The 15,832-nt window shown below is 33.2% G+C and overlaps 1 protein-coding gene across 1 annotated transcript; it reads left to right on the top strand.

Moving 5' to 3' along the window:
* The first annotated feature begins 4,455 nt into the window (after nt 1-4,455).
* On the top strand, nt 4,456-9,736 carry LOC146939076 (CO(2)-response secreted protease-like). The gene is made up of 9 exons (XM_085752875.1): nt 4,456-4,669; nt 4,777-5,027; nt 5,107-5,218; nt 5,783-6,302; nt 7,366-7,466; nt 7,569-7,811; nt 8,521-8,635; nt 8,722-8,896; nt 9,088-9,736. The coding sequence occupies exons 1-9, from the start codon at nt 4,467-4,469 to the stop codon at nt 9,645-9,647; spliced, it is 2,280 nt and encodes a 759-aa protein (XP_085609001.1). The 5' UTR covers nt 4,456-4,466; the 3' UTR covers nt 9,648-9,736.
* The last annotated feature ends 6,096 nt before the right edge of the window (nt 9,737-15,832 follow it).

Genomic DNA, 15,832 nt, shown 5'->3' with positions numbered 1-15,832 from the left:
GGCCGTGTAGGTATGGGACTACATGGTTGAAGGAAGGCTTATAAGAATTGTTAGGTACTACCCATATCAACAAGATGCATCTTCTTTTCGGGAGCTCAATCCATAGGAACTCCACAGTTAAGCGTGCTTGGCTTGGAGTAGTAATAGGATGGGTGACCTACCGGGAAGTTTCCCGGTAAGCATGTGAGTGAGGACAAAGCATGCTGAAAAGACTCATGTTGGTTTGTGGGGTTAGTCGGCAATCCTGTAAGCAGTCTGGGATGTTACACTTGGTATCAGAGCAGACCTCTCCCAGTACGGTGTGGTTCGGGGACGAACCAGGCGGAAGCTGGTGGGCATGTAACACCCACGTCGTGGCTTTCGATATCCCGCTAGGTGGATACGAAAGGTTTCCGACCTAAGGGGAACGGTTTAAGCCGCAAGGGACCCCCACGACAATAGTAGGAACCGAAACACATCGGAATGAGAGGGATCCGGAGGCCGTGTAGGTATGGGACTACATGGTTGAAGGAAGGCTTATAAGAATTGTTAGGTACTACCCATATCAACAAGATGCATCTTCTTTTCGGGAGCTCAATCCATAGGAACTCCACAGTTAAGCGTGCTTGGCTTGGAGTAGTAATAGGATGAGTGACCTACCGGGAAGTTTCCCGGTAAGCATGTGAGTGAGGACAAAGCATGCTGAAAAGACTCGTGTTGGTTTGTGGGGTTAGTCGGCAATCCTGTAAGCAGTCTGGGATGTTACATCAATTTTTGTATTTTTTTTAATGAAATTGTGCAGAAATATGTAGAATATTGTAAATATCTTTCCCAAAAAAAATTAGAAGTTTTTAACAAAATATAAATGAAATATGAATTTTCAACCGCCAAAAATATAAAAAAATTAATATTTAATTCTTGTTTTGTTAAAAAATTCTAGTATTTTTTTTTAGAGATCTTATAATATCATAAATTTTTCTGCAGAATATTATTCAAAAATATGAATTCTACATGAATTTACTTTAAAAGAGGGGTCAAAAGTGAATATGAAAAACTTCTGGGGACTAAAAGTTGAAGAAATTTTTTAGAGGGACTAAAACAAATAGTTGACATATTTATAGGGATAAAAAAAAACATAGTTAACTCAAAAAAGATAAAATGATATGTTGATATGTCAAGGATATTTAGGAATACTTGGATTGGTTGGATGAACTTCGAATGACGAGAGAGGGGGATTGAGGGAGGGAGGGAGGGAGAGGGAGGTGGATGACGAACAACCATTAGCTTGTGGTTCTCTCTTAATCTATACTCCATATGCCCTAGACACTCTTCAAATGAAGAGAAAAGACAATATGCATGCGGTGTGTTCTGTATATTGGGGACCATCTATATATAGAGTTTATGGTCATGTGGAGATATAGAACATACCCTAGACACAATGTTGTTGAGTAATAGAACACCATACCAAATTAAAAAAAAAAAAAAAAGGTAAAGATTGAATCTGAACACATAATTATTATTTTTTTACATAATAGTGAAATACAAATCCAAAATTTGATATTCAGAATTCAGACGCCATGGTAGCGCAAAAACATTCAATAAATAGGAAGAAAAAAAAAACTAACATTCATCAATTCAAGTACAACAACATAATTCATACCGGATAATACTATTGAAACACTTAAGTTTAATACATAAATTAAAAATATAAATTAAATACAAACAAGATCGATGCGTCAAACTAGTAGCACCATATCAGGTTCAACCATTCAGACCTTGATTTCTTTCAATGTCACGAGACTAATCAAACTTGATTGAATAGCATGAACCAATCTTACCAAGATAGCATCGAACTCAATTAGTGTCTTCGAACCATATTGAGTGTATATAGAGAACATTATTATCACATCATCATTGTTTTGATTTGCGGAATCGAATATGTCCATTTAAGTTGATCCATGGATGACGATACTAAACAAATATCAACATTTTTGTATCACTGTAGTTGAGAAAACCATTCAATTCAGTTGTCTATTCATATCACATAGTAACTAAATTTGGTTTTCCACTATTATCACATAGTAACTAAATTTAATGTTCAAATCGATTCTCCTTCATTCATGTTTTCATATAAATTTTAGATTTGATACTTGAAATTTCATATGTAAACGGATTAAAAGGACAAAAATAACGTGAAAAAATATAAAAGACAAAATGATTATCTAAAATTAAGTTAAGGAAAAATAATAAATAGAAAAATAAACACGACATACACTTCAATAAAAAAAATAGAAAAGTAATTTGATAGTTTGGAGTTTTGTAAGGTATTCGTACCTTGTATGTAAAGTTATTCAAATTTAAATTTATATTAAAACAATTAAATATAAAAAATAACATGACATTAAATAATTGGATTCCATGAATCTACTACCAAAGTATAACACACAAAATTGATCATACATATGTCAAGTCACAACATCATAACTTAAACAATCACAGTTACCTCCAACTTTTACTTACGATTTTGGTTGAAGACTTTGAATGGGGCATTGCTCCCGTTCCATACTTGTATAGCCATCTAAATGATGCCTGCAAATTCAAAACGAAGTAGTTGACCAATAACATGACACTGCTCGTAACATATTTATTTAATTATTTAATTAATTGATCAAAATATAAATCTTCATTTTATCAACTATGATGTTCTTTAATGATTAACGTATATTGATGCATGCATGAATATTTCAACACTTCCTTGGTATCAGTGATTTAGGATAATGATGAATCATCCATGGGATGTTGAGTTTGGATATATGAGGCGATAATTCTAGATATCACATCCTTACCTACTGCCCACACCTGAAGGAGAGTTGTCATGGCCCAACTGAAGTTGATGCCATTGTAGAGGCTGTGGTAGATGAGGTTGGAGGCTGTGTATTTTATACGTTTGGATCCTAGAATTTGGACGTGTATAAAATCATAAAATATAATAGAGTCGTACAGAATGAAAGACTATTTTTTAAATCTAGATTTTAAAATTTAGACATTAGGATTACAATGGATTTTAGAATCTAAACATGTAAAATACTGTAATTTCAGATATTTGGTATGGAGAATGCATCAACAATTTATGTGGTCTAGAACACATTGACATTTTCTATGGTCGTCAATGCAATGAAACTTGTATAAATTGTTGTATTTGGTTCATAATCATTCATAAACCACCTTACCCATTAGAAATGAATTCTAACATAGTTATAATCTTGAAATCCATGTGCAAATTGATCAAAAGGACGAAAATGACATGGAAAAAAAATAAAGAACGAAACTATTATCTGAAATTAATTAAGGAATGATGAGATTAACTATGCCAAGAGAAAAACATGATTTCATTTGAAATTTTTCCTAGTACTAGTTAGTTTAATATAGACCAACCCGTTTTTTTTAGATAGAAGAAATGGCAAGGTTATCATAAACTCACACATAAAGTAGAGGTGTCGGAGTTCGAACCTCAGTCATAACAATTTCGACATTTTTATTAGTTGAACTAGGACTTATGAGACTAGACCGAACCATTTAATCAATGAAAACTTTTGCTCTTAATAAGTAGTTTTAACAACTCATTCAGACCGAACTCGCTTGAGTTGGTCTGGTGGTGTTGGTTTTAGCCCACGGAGTGTGCTCCTTCTTAGGTCTCTTGTTTTAACATGTGGATATGGTTTACCAAAGTGCTTGTCCAGTTGAGCTAGGACTAGACCGAACCAATTAATCAATGGAAACTTTTCTCTTAATAAATAGTTTTAACAACTCATTCAGATCGAACCCGCTTAAGTTGGTCTAATGATGTTGGTTTTAAACCATAGAATATGCTCCTTCTAAGATATCATATTTTAACATGCTTATATGGTTTACCAAAGGAAAATTACAATGGCACATGATTAATTTCAATTTTGATCAACCTTCCCTTCTCAGAAGCCAATGATAAACACATAATTCCCCTAAAACAACAAAATTACACACAATTATTATTCCCACGCAAACCCATTACTTGTCGTGCTATCGTGAATGTATGTCAATTATGTAGCTTGTTTTTTTAGGGGGGTGTGACTAGCTTGTTAAAAATTTTAATTAGAAATAACATTACCCACATTTTTTAAATTGATAATGAAATATTCCGACTAATTGCAAGCATATGGAAACTAATTTGCATAAATGATGTTGCTTTAGTTTCTAAAAGACTCCTAAAACTAGTGAGTTAGATTTATTGCAAGACAACATGCAGCTAGAGTTTTTAATTTTTGTTTCTTCTTTTAAAATAATTTTCATTGATTTTTTTTTTTTTTTTGAAGGAGTTTTCATTGATATTCATACGGTTGTGTTTACTTCTTCTAAAATACTCTTATCGTGATTTATTTACTTTAATTAGTCCAATGGTTTCTTATATAAATGTGTGGGCTTGGGAGCTAACAAGCATACTCATCAAAAGAATGCTAAAGATGAAAAGAAATCCAATTTTATTGATACTAACATTTTATTCTCTCATCCTTTTTCTTGGAGAGTTAAAATCATCTTTAGCTACTCAACAAGAGAATGACAATCAAGTTTATATTGTGTATATGGGAGGTGCAGATTCAACTAATGGTTCTCTTCGTAAAGATCATGCTCATGTTTTAAACATGGTGTTAAGAAGGTAATTAATTAATTAACACTAATTACACAAACACAAACACATATATATTAAATTAGCTGGTATTGTGAAATGTGATTAATTAATTATTGATGATGTGAATGTTTTAGGAATGAAAAAGCTCTAGTACACAACTACAAATACGGATTCTCAGGCTTTGCAGCTCGTTTATCAAAAAATGAAGCAAATTCAATTGCTCAACAGTCCGGAGTTGTGTCTGTGTTTCCGGATCCCATCCTAAAGCTCCACACAACACGTTCATGGGATTTTCTCAAGTCGCAAACTTATGTCGAAATTGACAGCACGCTCTCTAGTTCCACTCCGTCATCATCAGACATCATAATCGGCATGTTAGACTCAGGTTCGTTATTTTTAAATTTTTGATATAAAAGGAGTATGTATGTAATGTACATAACATATGAACAATGAATTTTATCCAGGGATATGGCCAGAAGCACCAAGTTTTTCAGACAAGGGAATGGGTCCTATTCCAACCGGTTGGAATGGCACCTGCATGACATCAAAAGATTTCAACTCATCCAACTGTAACAAGTAAGTAGAAAAATGCCATTTTAGCAAATAAATGATATAACAACCAAGTAATTGATCACTATAAACCGAAACCTTCTTTCATAGTACGAGGTGATTAAGAAAAAAAGTTCCAATAAATCTGCAAAGTCAGTTCAAACCAATTTATTGATTTGATTTACTTTTTATATTAAGTTCTAAATTGATCTAAACCAAACATGATGTGAATTAGTTTAAGTATCGATTTCACGTTGTTGAAAATCAATCATTAAGGACATGGTTGAAGATTCTATATTAGTAGCATTAGGTTTTTTCTAGATTACCTTTCAAGAATGGTGGGTAATTTATATGTTTTTTTAGTAATTAGACATTAATAGCATAAAAAAATATACAATGTTAGGAAACAATTACTGTAAATTTCTTTCCAAAATATTGCAAAATACAAACCAAAAACAACCCGACAGTTTTAGTTGTTTAGAATTTTTACTCCAAAATCAAATGAATCTTATCTATGTTTTTGTTGGGTCTATAAGAGTAACAACCGTCGCAATTTTTTTCTTTGCTTTTCTTCTATTCACTTTTAATTAGGAAGATAATAGGAGCAAGGTATTACCCTAACCTTGATGGAGGTGATGATAACGATGTGGTGGGCACACCAAGGGATATGCATGGGCATGGAACCCACACGGCATCGACCGCGGCAGGGAACGTCGTGAGTGGTGCATCATACTTTGGTCTTGCAGCAGGAATGGCAAAAGGTGGATCCCCTGGATCAAGGTTGTCAATTTACAAAGTGTGCAACTTTGGATGCTCTGGCTCTGCCATCCTTGCGGCTTTCGACGATGCAATTTCTGACGGAGTTGATATACTTTCAGTCTCCCTTGGCGGGTCTCCAGACCCCCAACCTGACTTGAAAACGGACGTAATAGCAATTGGAGCTTTCCATGCTGTAGAGCGCGGCATCGTGGTGGTTTGCTCTGCTGGGAATTCTGGACCGGAGAAAAGTACGGTAGTTAATGATGCTCCTTGGATACTAACGGTTGCTGCCACCACCATTGATCGTAACTTTCAGTCCAATGTTGTCTTGGGTAATAACAAAGTTGTCAAGGTACACTTTATAGCGCTCACTATGCAATGTTTCCTTTTTTTACCTCTTTGTCTTGGGTAATAACATTTTTGGGAGTTTTATTTTTCAAAACAAAGAAATAAATATGTATTTGTAGTTAATTTGATTTACATTTTGTTTATTTTGTAAAAAAAAAAACACTTTTTATATGATATATTTGATTCATATATATTTAATTTATAGTTTTTCCAATTTGAATTTCGAGTTTTTTTTTTACCTCAAAAAAAACAGAGGGGTAAAATAAGGTGGGTTTTCGCCATATTTTTGGAGAAAGCGTCTTATCAATTGTTTTATGCATGGAGAAAGCATGATATCATTGTCCTCGAGAGTTTAGCTTAGTTGGTAGGGACAATACATTAAATATGCAAGGTCTGGGGTTCGAACCCAGCCACCACAAAGGGTTCGAACCCGACCACCACAAAAAAAAAAGCATGATATCATTAATCTTGTAGGTCAAAAAAATTATTGTTTCATTCCATTTTTTTTTTGCACAGTTTCCAATTTCTACGACTCTTTACTAATTCACCTTATAATGTTTTATAGAAATAGATGTATTAAATACTATGTGTGGATGGATGGTTATTAAAATGCATTCACCTTATAATGTTTTATAGAAATAGATGTATTAAATACTATGTGTGGATGGATGGTTATTAAAATGCATGTTATTCTTTTAATAAAAAAAAATGTTATTTGAACATCAAAAAGTCAACATCAACATCATAAAAGATTTACTATATAACTTTTAATCTGAATAGAGAAAAACAAAGTAACTAAAAAAAATTAACTCCGTGTTAGACAATCATTTTTTATTGTTTAAATAACATTGTTTTCTTTAGTCTCAACTAGAGTTCAAATGATTTAAGAATTCTTGAGATTCCATCTACGGAGCCTCAAAATCTCCTCTTTAATGACTTATTTGGAGCTTGCTTGCATAAGAGTGTTGGTGTAGTTTTGTAGTTTTTTCTTTTCTTTTGGGCTTTATGTTGTACATGAATTATGCTCTCTATGTTGTGTCTCATGTTCGGTAATTGTTTTACTTTAGGGTCAAGCTATAAACTTCTCTCCTCTTTCAAAATCACCTAATTATCCATTGATAACTGGAGAGTCTGCCAAAAAAAAGACCGCTGACCTAGCTGAAGCAAGGTATGAAAACGAATAAATATTAAACTTGTTTATTGTGCATAATCATAATCCCACAATTACAAAGTTTTATAGTTAAACAAAAAAAAAATTTGTCAAATGTAGGCAATGTTCTCCAAGTTCATTAGACAAGAAAAAAGTCAAAGGAAAGATTGTCATATGTGATGCTATAAATGACATTTATCCAACTGTTAGCAAGATTGAGACAGTGCAAAAGGCAGGTGGATTAGGGCTTGTTCATATTAGTGATCAAGATGGAGCTGTTGTAAATAATTATGCAAATTTTCCAGCAACTGTGGTAAGACCAAAAGATGATTCTACACTCATCCAATATGTCAACTCAACAAGGTAAGAATTTTAAAGTTTGTATTTTATTATATTAGGTAAAAATTATTATAATATACTAGCGAAAACACGGACACTCATGTATCCGTCTTTCCGTTCTTTATATTGCACTAACGTTTGAAAATTATGAACGATGTTTTTTTTTTTATAAAATTTTGATTTTGATTGAAAGTATAAATATATATGTTTTGTTGCTTTCAAATTATAACAAACTAAACTAACCATTTTTATCTTATTTCAATGACACCAATAATATAATAAAAAATATAATCTAAATTCTGATTTTTTTTTAATGACAATGTCAACCATCATTATTATAGAAAAAGTTATTTAAAGGTATAATTGAGATAATGAAAAAAGCAGTGCAAAATCTTCTATTTTCTATATATATATATAGTATAGATATCAAGATTAATGGATATGCATAGTTGGATTTACGCTAATTTTACACTAACATCCAATCGCATTTCTTCAATTTATCACATCAAAAATTTTAAATAAAATTAGATATGTAATTATTTGTTATGTCTAATTTTATTATATCTTTTTTTTTTTGGTCAATTTTTTATTATATCTTTATTATAAATCATCTCTAATTACAAAAAAACATAGTATAAGAATTTGATTTTCAATCTTGTTTGAGATTGAAATCAACGATGGAAACTAGTCACTAGTTAATTTTGTTGTATTTTTGCATGTAACTAATCTGAAGCAATCCAATGGGAACAATTCTACCAACGGTTACAGTAATCAAATATAAACCTGCACCTATGGTGGCAATCTTTTCAAGTAGAGGGCCTTCATCGCTTTCAAAGAATATTCTCAAGGTAAATATATAACAATATAGATAGGATTATAAATAATTATCATCAATGGACATCACTACATAAGACCAAAAATTCTCCCTTTGTAGCCTGATATTGCAGCACCAGGTGTTAACATTGTTGCAGCAGGGACTTCCTCACCATATAGCATGAAAACTGGGACTTCCATGTCATGCCCACATGTTTCAGGCCTTGCAGGCAGCATCAAATCTAGGAATCCTACTTGGAGTGCCTCTGCAATCAGATCGGCCATCATGACCTCCGGTAAGGATTTTCATTTTTCATTATATTAATCATTCATAAACTTAGTCTCGAGGATCGTTTAATTTTAGGGTCATGTTAACTTGTTCCCTAAGGGCACAAGCTAATGAGTTTAAAATGGAAGTAAAAATAAGTTTTATATTGAAAATATATTTATCAACTAATAAATTCCTTTTTTTTCCTTCTAAATGCAGCAACTCAAATTAACAATATGAAGGGTCCCATTACAACAGATTTAGGGTTAATTGCCACACCTTATGACTATGGAGCAGGGGAAATAACAACAACTGAACCACTTCAACCAGGACTTGTTTATGAAACCAGCACCATTGACTACTTGAACTACTTGTGTTACATAGGATATAACACAACCACTATTAAGGTTATTTCAAAAACTGTCCCTGATAGTTTCCAATGCCCTAAGGATTCGACTCGTGATCATATTTCCAATATCAATTACCCTTCCATCGCAATCTCTAACTTCGGTAGGAAAGGAACGGTGAATGTGAGTAGAGTTGTTACAAATGTCGGGGAAGAGGAGGAAATAGTCTACTCAGCCGTCGTCAATGCTCCGAGTGGGGTGAAAGTCCAGTTGATTCCGGAGACACTCCAATTTACAAAAAGCAGCAAAAAACAAAGCTATCAAGTTATTTTCTCCTCTAATTTAACCTCACTCAAGGAGGATCTATTTGGATTCATTACTTGGAGAAGTGGTAAGTATAGTGTTCGAAGTCCTTTTGTACTAACTGTGTAGCTAAATGAAAAGAATCAATAAATAAATACAAGCTGCATGGGTTCTTGTAGATGCCTTTTAAAGTTTATTATAATTTTCATTTCTCAAAATTTACTTTCTACCTACACTACATAATGAGTTAAGGTCACATGATTTTCATATCTAGTTAGAATATGCCTACGTTTGTTTCCCAGCAAAAATGTATGTATGTGCAAGCGTAAACAAAATGAAGAAATACTTGCATCTCACATAACATGGCTTTGGGACGCAAACCCAGCCATATGAACGCCTATCCAATCAAAGGTTAAGTCGTAATCAAACTCGTTCCTAGCATTTTATGGGCCTTAGGCCAAGTTTGAGAAAATGGTCCCCTTATATATAATAAATCATACTTTTTTTTATAAACAGTTAATGAGATATGCATTAATCATGGCAGTCACTGTAATACAGTAGAAACTCTTTAATTTAATACTCGGTAAATTAATAAACTCTCTAAAATAATAAATTTGTCTGGTCCCGACTTGGGTCAATGTAAAAAATTGAAAAACTCGATAAAATAATAAGATAATAATTTTTCGGGAGATCCCTTTATAATTTTCAGTCCCCAGAAAATCATAAATTAATAATTCATATAAACTGAAGAAAAAAAATATATTAAGAATACATTGAACACATTTGTTCCTCTTGTTTACATTTACTATACTTCAAAAGTCATTATTGATTTCCAATGCATATGAACACAGTAGTTACTAATTTACGTTGAGTCTCAAGGTTCGCTGCAACGTAATTCTAAGAGGCATAGACTAATTTGCCTTTTTGTTTGGTATGTACAATATAATTACGTAAAAACTCTTTAAATTAATAATTATTAATTTATCGATAAATTAATAACTCTCTAAATTAATAAATTTCTCCGGTCCTGACATTATTAATTTATAGAGTTTTAACTGTACGATGTTTTGAAATCGCAACTATGCTAGCATTGCAAAGCATCGTGTGTCAAATGTATCTTGTCCTTATTAATAAAAAAGAGTAACAAAACAAAAAATAATAATTGGATGGACCGAACCAAACCCAAGAAAACTAAGTAAAATGATAGTAGACATAGCAAACTTTATGTATGTTTCCTTATCTGATTTGATAGTTCAATTCATTTACTACCTCTTAAATTTCTCAATGAGATTCATTATCATTCGTCACCATAAATCCATAAAAGTATAAAATACACTTATCATTTGTTAATATAATATGATATGTTACTTATCAAAAATCACATAAGATCAAATTTGACGTCTAAAACATGAAACTTTCATGAAGAAAGTCATATTATATTAAGAAATCTAAATATGAATTCAGGTTAACTTCAATCAGAAACACCAAAAAGCATCATCAAAATAAAAAACAAATTTTGTCTCTGGGAATGACTAGATATTTTATGTTTTACATGTTACTTATGTGATTTACATTTTACTTCTAAGTTTGTGTTTTGGAAAATGAAATGTTGGGGGTGAAAATGAAAGCGTTGGGTTGGGGGTGTGAAAATGAAATACTGTTGGGCTGTAAAAAGAAGGTGAAACGGTTGATGGGCTGAAGTCTTGTAACTGTTTGGACCCTCTTTGTGCTTACTGCTATATATACCCCATTTTGACCAAGTATTTCTATATACGCCCCCCTTAATTTATTTTTTGGCCCTAGGCCGCCGCACCTCCCGGCGTATGTCTAGGGCCGGCCCTGGTCATAATTTTAAACAGCTTTTGGTATGAAAATGACAAGCGAAAAAAAATCTCAAAATCCATAATACTCATGCATAATGCATTTAATAATGAGAACTCAACATACTTTGAGTCAATGAAAAACAAAATACAACAACAATCAATTGTATCTTATCCCTTTAAATGGGATCGACTATATGCACCAAACAACATCAAATATTGAGTTAAATACCATATTTCTAGCCAGCTCGTTGGATAGAAAAATAAAATCACCAAAGGAAAACTAGATTATAAAATGAAACCAAATAGGTATTGAATTAAGTCATTCTAATGATAAGGGGGTGTTTGTTTCACCTCTATAAATTAGATTCCCAGGAATTTAAGATGGGAATCATTTATTCCCATGTTTGGTATACATGCACACAAAAATGTTCCAAGGAATAAAACATGCCCAGTAATTTTCTTTCAACTATGTTACTCTCTTTTTATTCCCGGTGTAAATGGATGGGAATGATGCATTCCTGACGGTTGACACAAGTTATTTTTTAAAAGTTCATTTTTACCCTTTAAATAACGGCAATGCAGACCCACTACATGCACGTCTCTGCACACAATTTATGTGCCACATTTTCCATTTATGCGGTTGAACACTTTTTCTTCTTCATAAGCTTAATCAATTTTTATCACTTGCTTTTATTGATTGAATTTAACCGAAGGTGTTAGAACAATAAAACACTCATGTTATTTTGATAGCATTGATAAAAGTGGACATGGATAAATTAATGTATGATTAACTAAAATTGTCTAACAAATTAGTTTATATTGTTGCTACAATGACCAACAAAAATTTAGAAAAATGAGCACATGTCTAGTCTAGTCTATTTTACACAGTAAGGGTATTTTAATAATTACATCATTTTCTTAAAAATGAATTCCTGGGGTTCCAAATCAACAACCAAACACTTTTTTCAAACTTTCCTAGGAATGAAGTTTCCAATGTTATAATCCTGTGAAAGTTAATCCTGGGAATATATTTTGATTCCATGAAACAAACGCCCCCTAAGTAATTATTAGTTATGTATACCTTGTAACCTATGCATCTCAGCTGATTATGAATATTCTTACCTTCGCCACTTCATTTTGATATTAAGTATTCTTGATTTTTCCTCTCTAGACTGGTCAAAATTGTTTCCAAGGTGAGTTAGTCTACCTTCTTCTTGCTCCCAACATGATGCTAATAGAGCAACTCCATCCTCATATAGTCCTATTAGGAAACTACAAATTATGCAGAGTCATTATTGTCGTATAACTCGAGACATTCTCCATTGAAGTGACTAGTCTTGTGCCACTTGAAGCAGTTGTACTTCGACTTATCACCACCCTTTGAGTTTTACCAATTTCCTCTACTCCCTCCTCTTCCTCTTGAGACATTCAAGCATTAATCACTATCATCAAAGTGCCACTCCTTTAACTTGTTAACTCATTTGTTCTTAACATCGCTTGAACTTTGTTAAATATCACAGTGCATTCTTCACTATATAGCCAAGTATCATTGATGTGCTCCATGGAAAATAATTATGCATCGCACTACCAATTAGAATTCAACTATTCATTAGCAGTGAATGGTTGAAGTACAAGCAAGGAAAAATAAGACATAGCGAGAGTATGAGAGAGAACGTTGTCACAAAAGCTAATTGTTGGTCAAAAAATTAGCCAAACCTTCTAATATACTTCTAAAAAATTTGTAAACTAATTATTGGTCAAAAAATTAGTTAAAAAAACTCCTAAAAGCTCCTAAAATTAGTTTACAAATTATTGGTCAAAAAATTTGTAAATAATTTTTTCTACTTGATGCGTTGTCACCAGTTCTTGATTTAACTACCGATATCGGAGCGCATTTGAAGAGACTCGCATCAAGTAGAAAAAAACTCCTAAAAAATTATTGATAGTTTACTATACTTAATTAGATAATATTGGTACTATAAATCGACACGTACAAAAGCTCTATACCCCATGTGTATCGAATTCTTCACATGTTGCGTAACGTAAATTCGTACCGGGTACCAACACAACTTGTCAATTGGTTTAGAGTCTACACCACAAATTGGTGTTCAATTCTTTAATTTAAAGAAAATGCTAACAAATGTCCTTAAGACATTTGATAAGAAGTTTAAAATGAATATTTTATCCTGAGAATTATATCTTAAAATACATTAAAATATTAAAAAAAATAACTTTTCCAACGTAGAATTTATCAATTATTTTCTCTTAACAAGTGCGTCCTAAGGACACTTATTAGCAAAATCTTTAATTTAAAAGCTACTGATATAAGAACATCTCCAATGGAGAGTCTTTTACTTAATAAGGATCTCAACATGTTAAGGACTTCCTTGGAGGAAGAAAAATGGGTATCTCAAATTAGTCTTTGACTCTATTAATATTTCAAAACAGTCACTGTCTTTGTCAAAAGATTCTTAATTAGATTCTTGTTTCGGCAAAAGTTATGGTGCATAAGCCATAACTTATGCACCATGCATAAGTTAATCACAACCATCGGATAATTGGACACTTGTAATGATCCTATGGTTCTCACCTCAGACCCCACAATCAGTCCCCACAATCATCTCCTACCTCATACGACTCAACCTTGCTCGCGCACCACCGTAACTCCGACGTCGTTTTCCGGTTGATTCACGACGGGATTGCGCCGACTCCAAGGAAGCAGCTCGCCACCAAGGTAACCACCGTTCACCGCCGTAACTGATTTTGTCATGCTCGACTAAACCACCATTTGTGGCCTCCACCTCCGAAATCCCCAGACCAACGCTTTTAGCTTACGACTGTGGAAATCCAAGTGATGTGGGATCTCACAGAGCCTCCACCACCTCCAGAGCCTCCCGACGCCGGTCGCATAGCAGTGGTAAGTAACTCTCCAGTACATAGCAAAACAGGGGTTATGTTTTTGCTTCGAATTGCTAGAGGATTTTGGTTATGTTCTTGGAATCTGAAAGTTTTTTGTCACTGTTGGAGATTTGTTGAGTTTGGTGAAGTTCCCATGTTAATGTTTTATCCTAGTCCTATTGCTCTTATAGCTTTGATATATTTTTCAAAAGAAATTGCACAACAGCTGTTCGATGAAATGCTCCACACAATTATATGCTGTTTAACACCTTACTCCGTGAGTTTATAATAACTGGTATCTTGGAGGATAAAAACTTGCTTTCTTATGAGTTTGTTTCCATATATTTTGTTGTTGTGGGGATGCAATTTATATTTGAGGTTTATGATCATTTGATGAGATCAATGTCACTTGCACCAGTTTTGGCAAAACTTTTTGGTAGAACAATTGTTAAAATTATATTCTTTAATGTTCAACCAGTTGTTGTTGTGGTTACTGTTAGTGCTTGTGTTATTCACAAAAATGATTTTGTTGATGTGATTTGGTTTGGTATCTTGAGGAATGCTCATGCCATTTTTCAACCAGTGGAAGGATACCAATACACTAGTTCCTTGGGTACTGCTGACAATCTGCACACTCTACTAGTTTCATTTCAAAGTGGTACCATAAAGATGACTTATGGATATAAGGACATGTTAGGTAAAATGAGCAATATCATTTTGAGAAGTGCTAGCTGTTTGGTTCAAGGAAATGTGACACTCAATACAAACATTGGTGGAGTTTCGCTAGTGAATAATGAGTCAGCTGTTGTTGGTGCTTTGGTTGGAAATATAGAAGATCTCCACAATTATTATCTACATGAAATTTCTGCTGCCATTGCTCAATGTGAAATTCTTCATCAAGGTGCAGCTCATATTTTGAAACAATTTGATTCTACATATCACCATGTGGTGATCCTTGTAAATGCTAGTAGCTCTACTTACACTATTCCATGGTTCAGCAACATGAAAATGAGTGAAAATGATACAGCTATGGGCTGTTAAAGAGAGTCAGTTTCAATTGCATTATTGCAATGGAATTCACCATGCCCCTTTCACATTTACTTAACAAATATTAGGTGCATTTTGTTTTCTATGGTTAGTATGCTTACTGGCAAAGAGGAAAATGTGTTGTGTTATGAGCCGGACTTGGGAACGATCACTCACAAGGGAATTGGTCTTAAATTCACCACATCCTTTGGTGGTGTAATGATTGTATCTCTTGTTGATTTTACAAGGACATGGTGCACTGCTACATCATTGATTCCGGCTTATAATCAGCCATGTTTGTCTACAAATTTTGCTGCAATAAGGTTCTTACTATACACAAACTCTTCAAGCATCATTGTTACAACGAATGTCATGACTGTAATGTTTGGCTTTTCGTTAGGATCAATGGGTGCTGAAACAATGTTTACATTTTCCTGAAACAATGGTCCTTACAATTCAAGCAATGGGATCCAGGAGATTGTATTCTTATTCCATTGGGAGTATCCACTTAAAGGTCACTTGGGAAGATAGTATTGTCACTTGACATGAAGTTGTTACTATTATTCT

The sequence above is a fragment of the Medicago sativa genome, chromosome 3, assembly GCF_051527215.1.
Source record: "Medicago sativa cultivar Bolivia chromosome 3, Bolivia_mono, whole genome shotgun sequence".
NCBI classification, from domain to species: domain Eukaryota; kingdom Viridiplantae; phylum Streptophyta; class Magnoliopsida; order Fabales; family Fabaceae; genus Medicago; species Medicago sativa.
The sequence above is the reverse complement of the archived record's forward strand: the minus strand, read 5'-3'. Positions and strand labels throughout refer to the sequence as shown.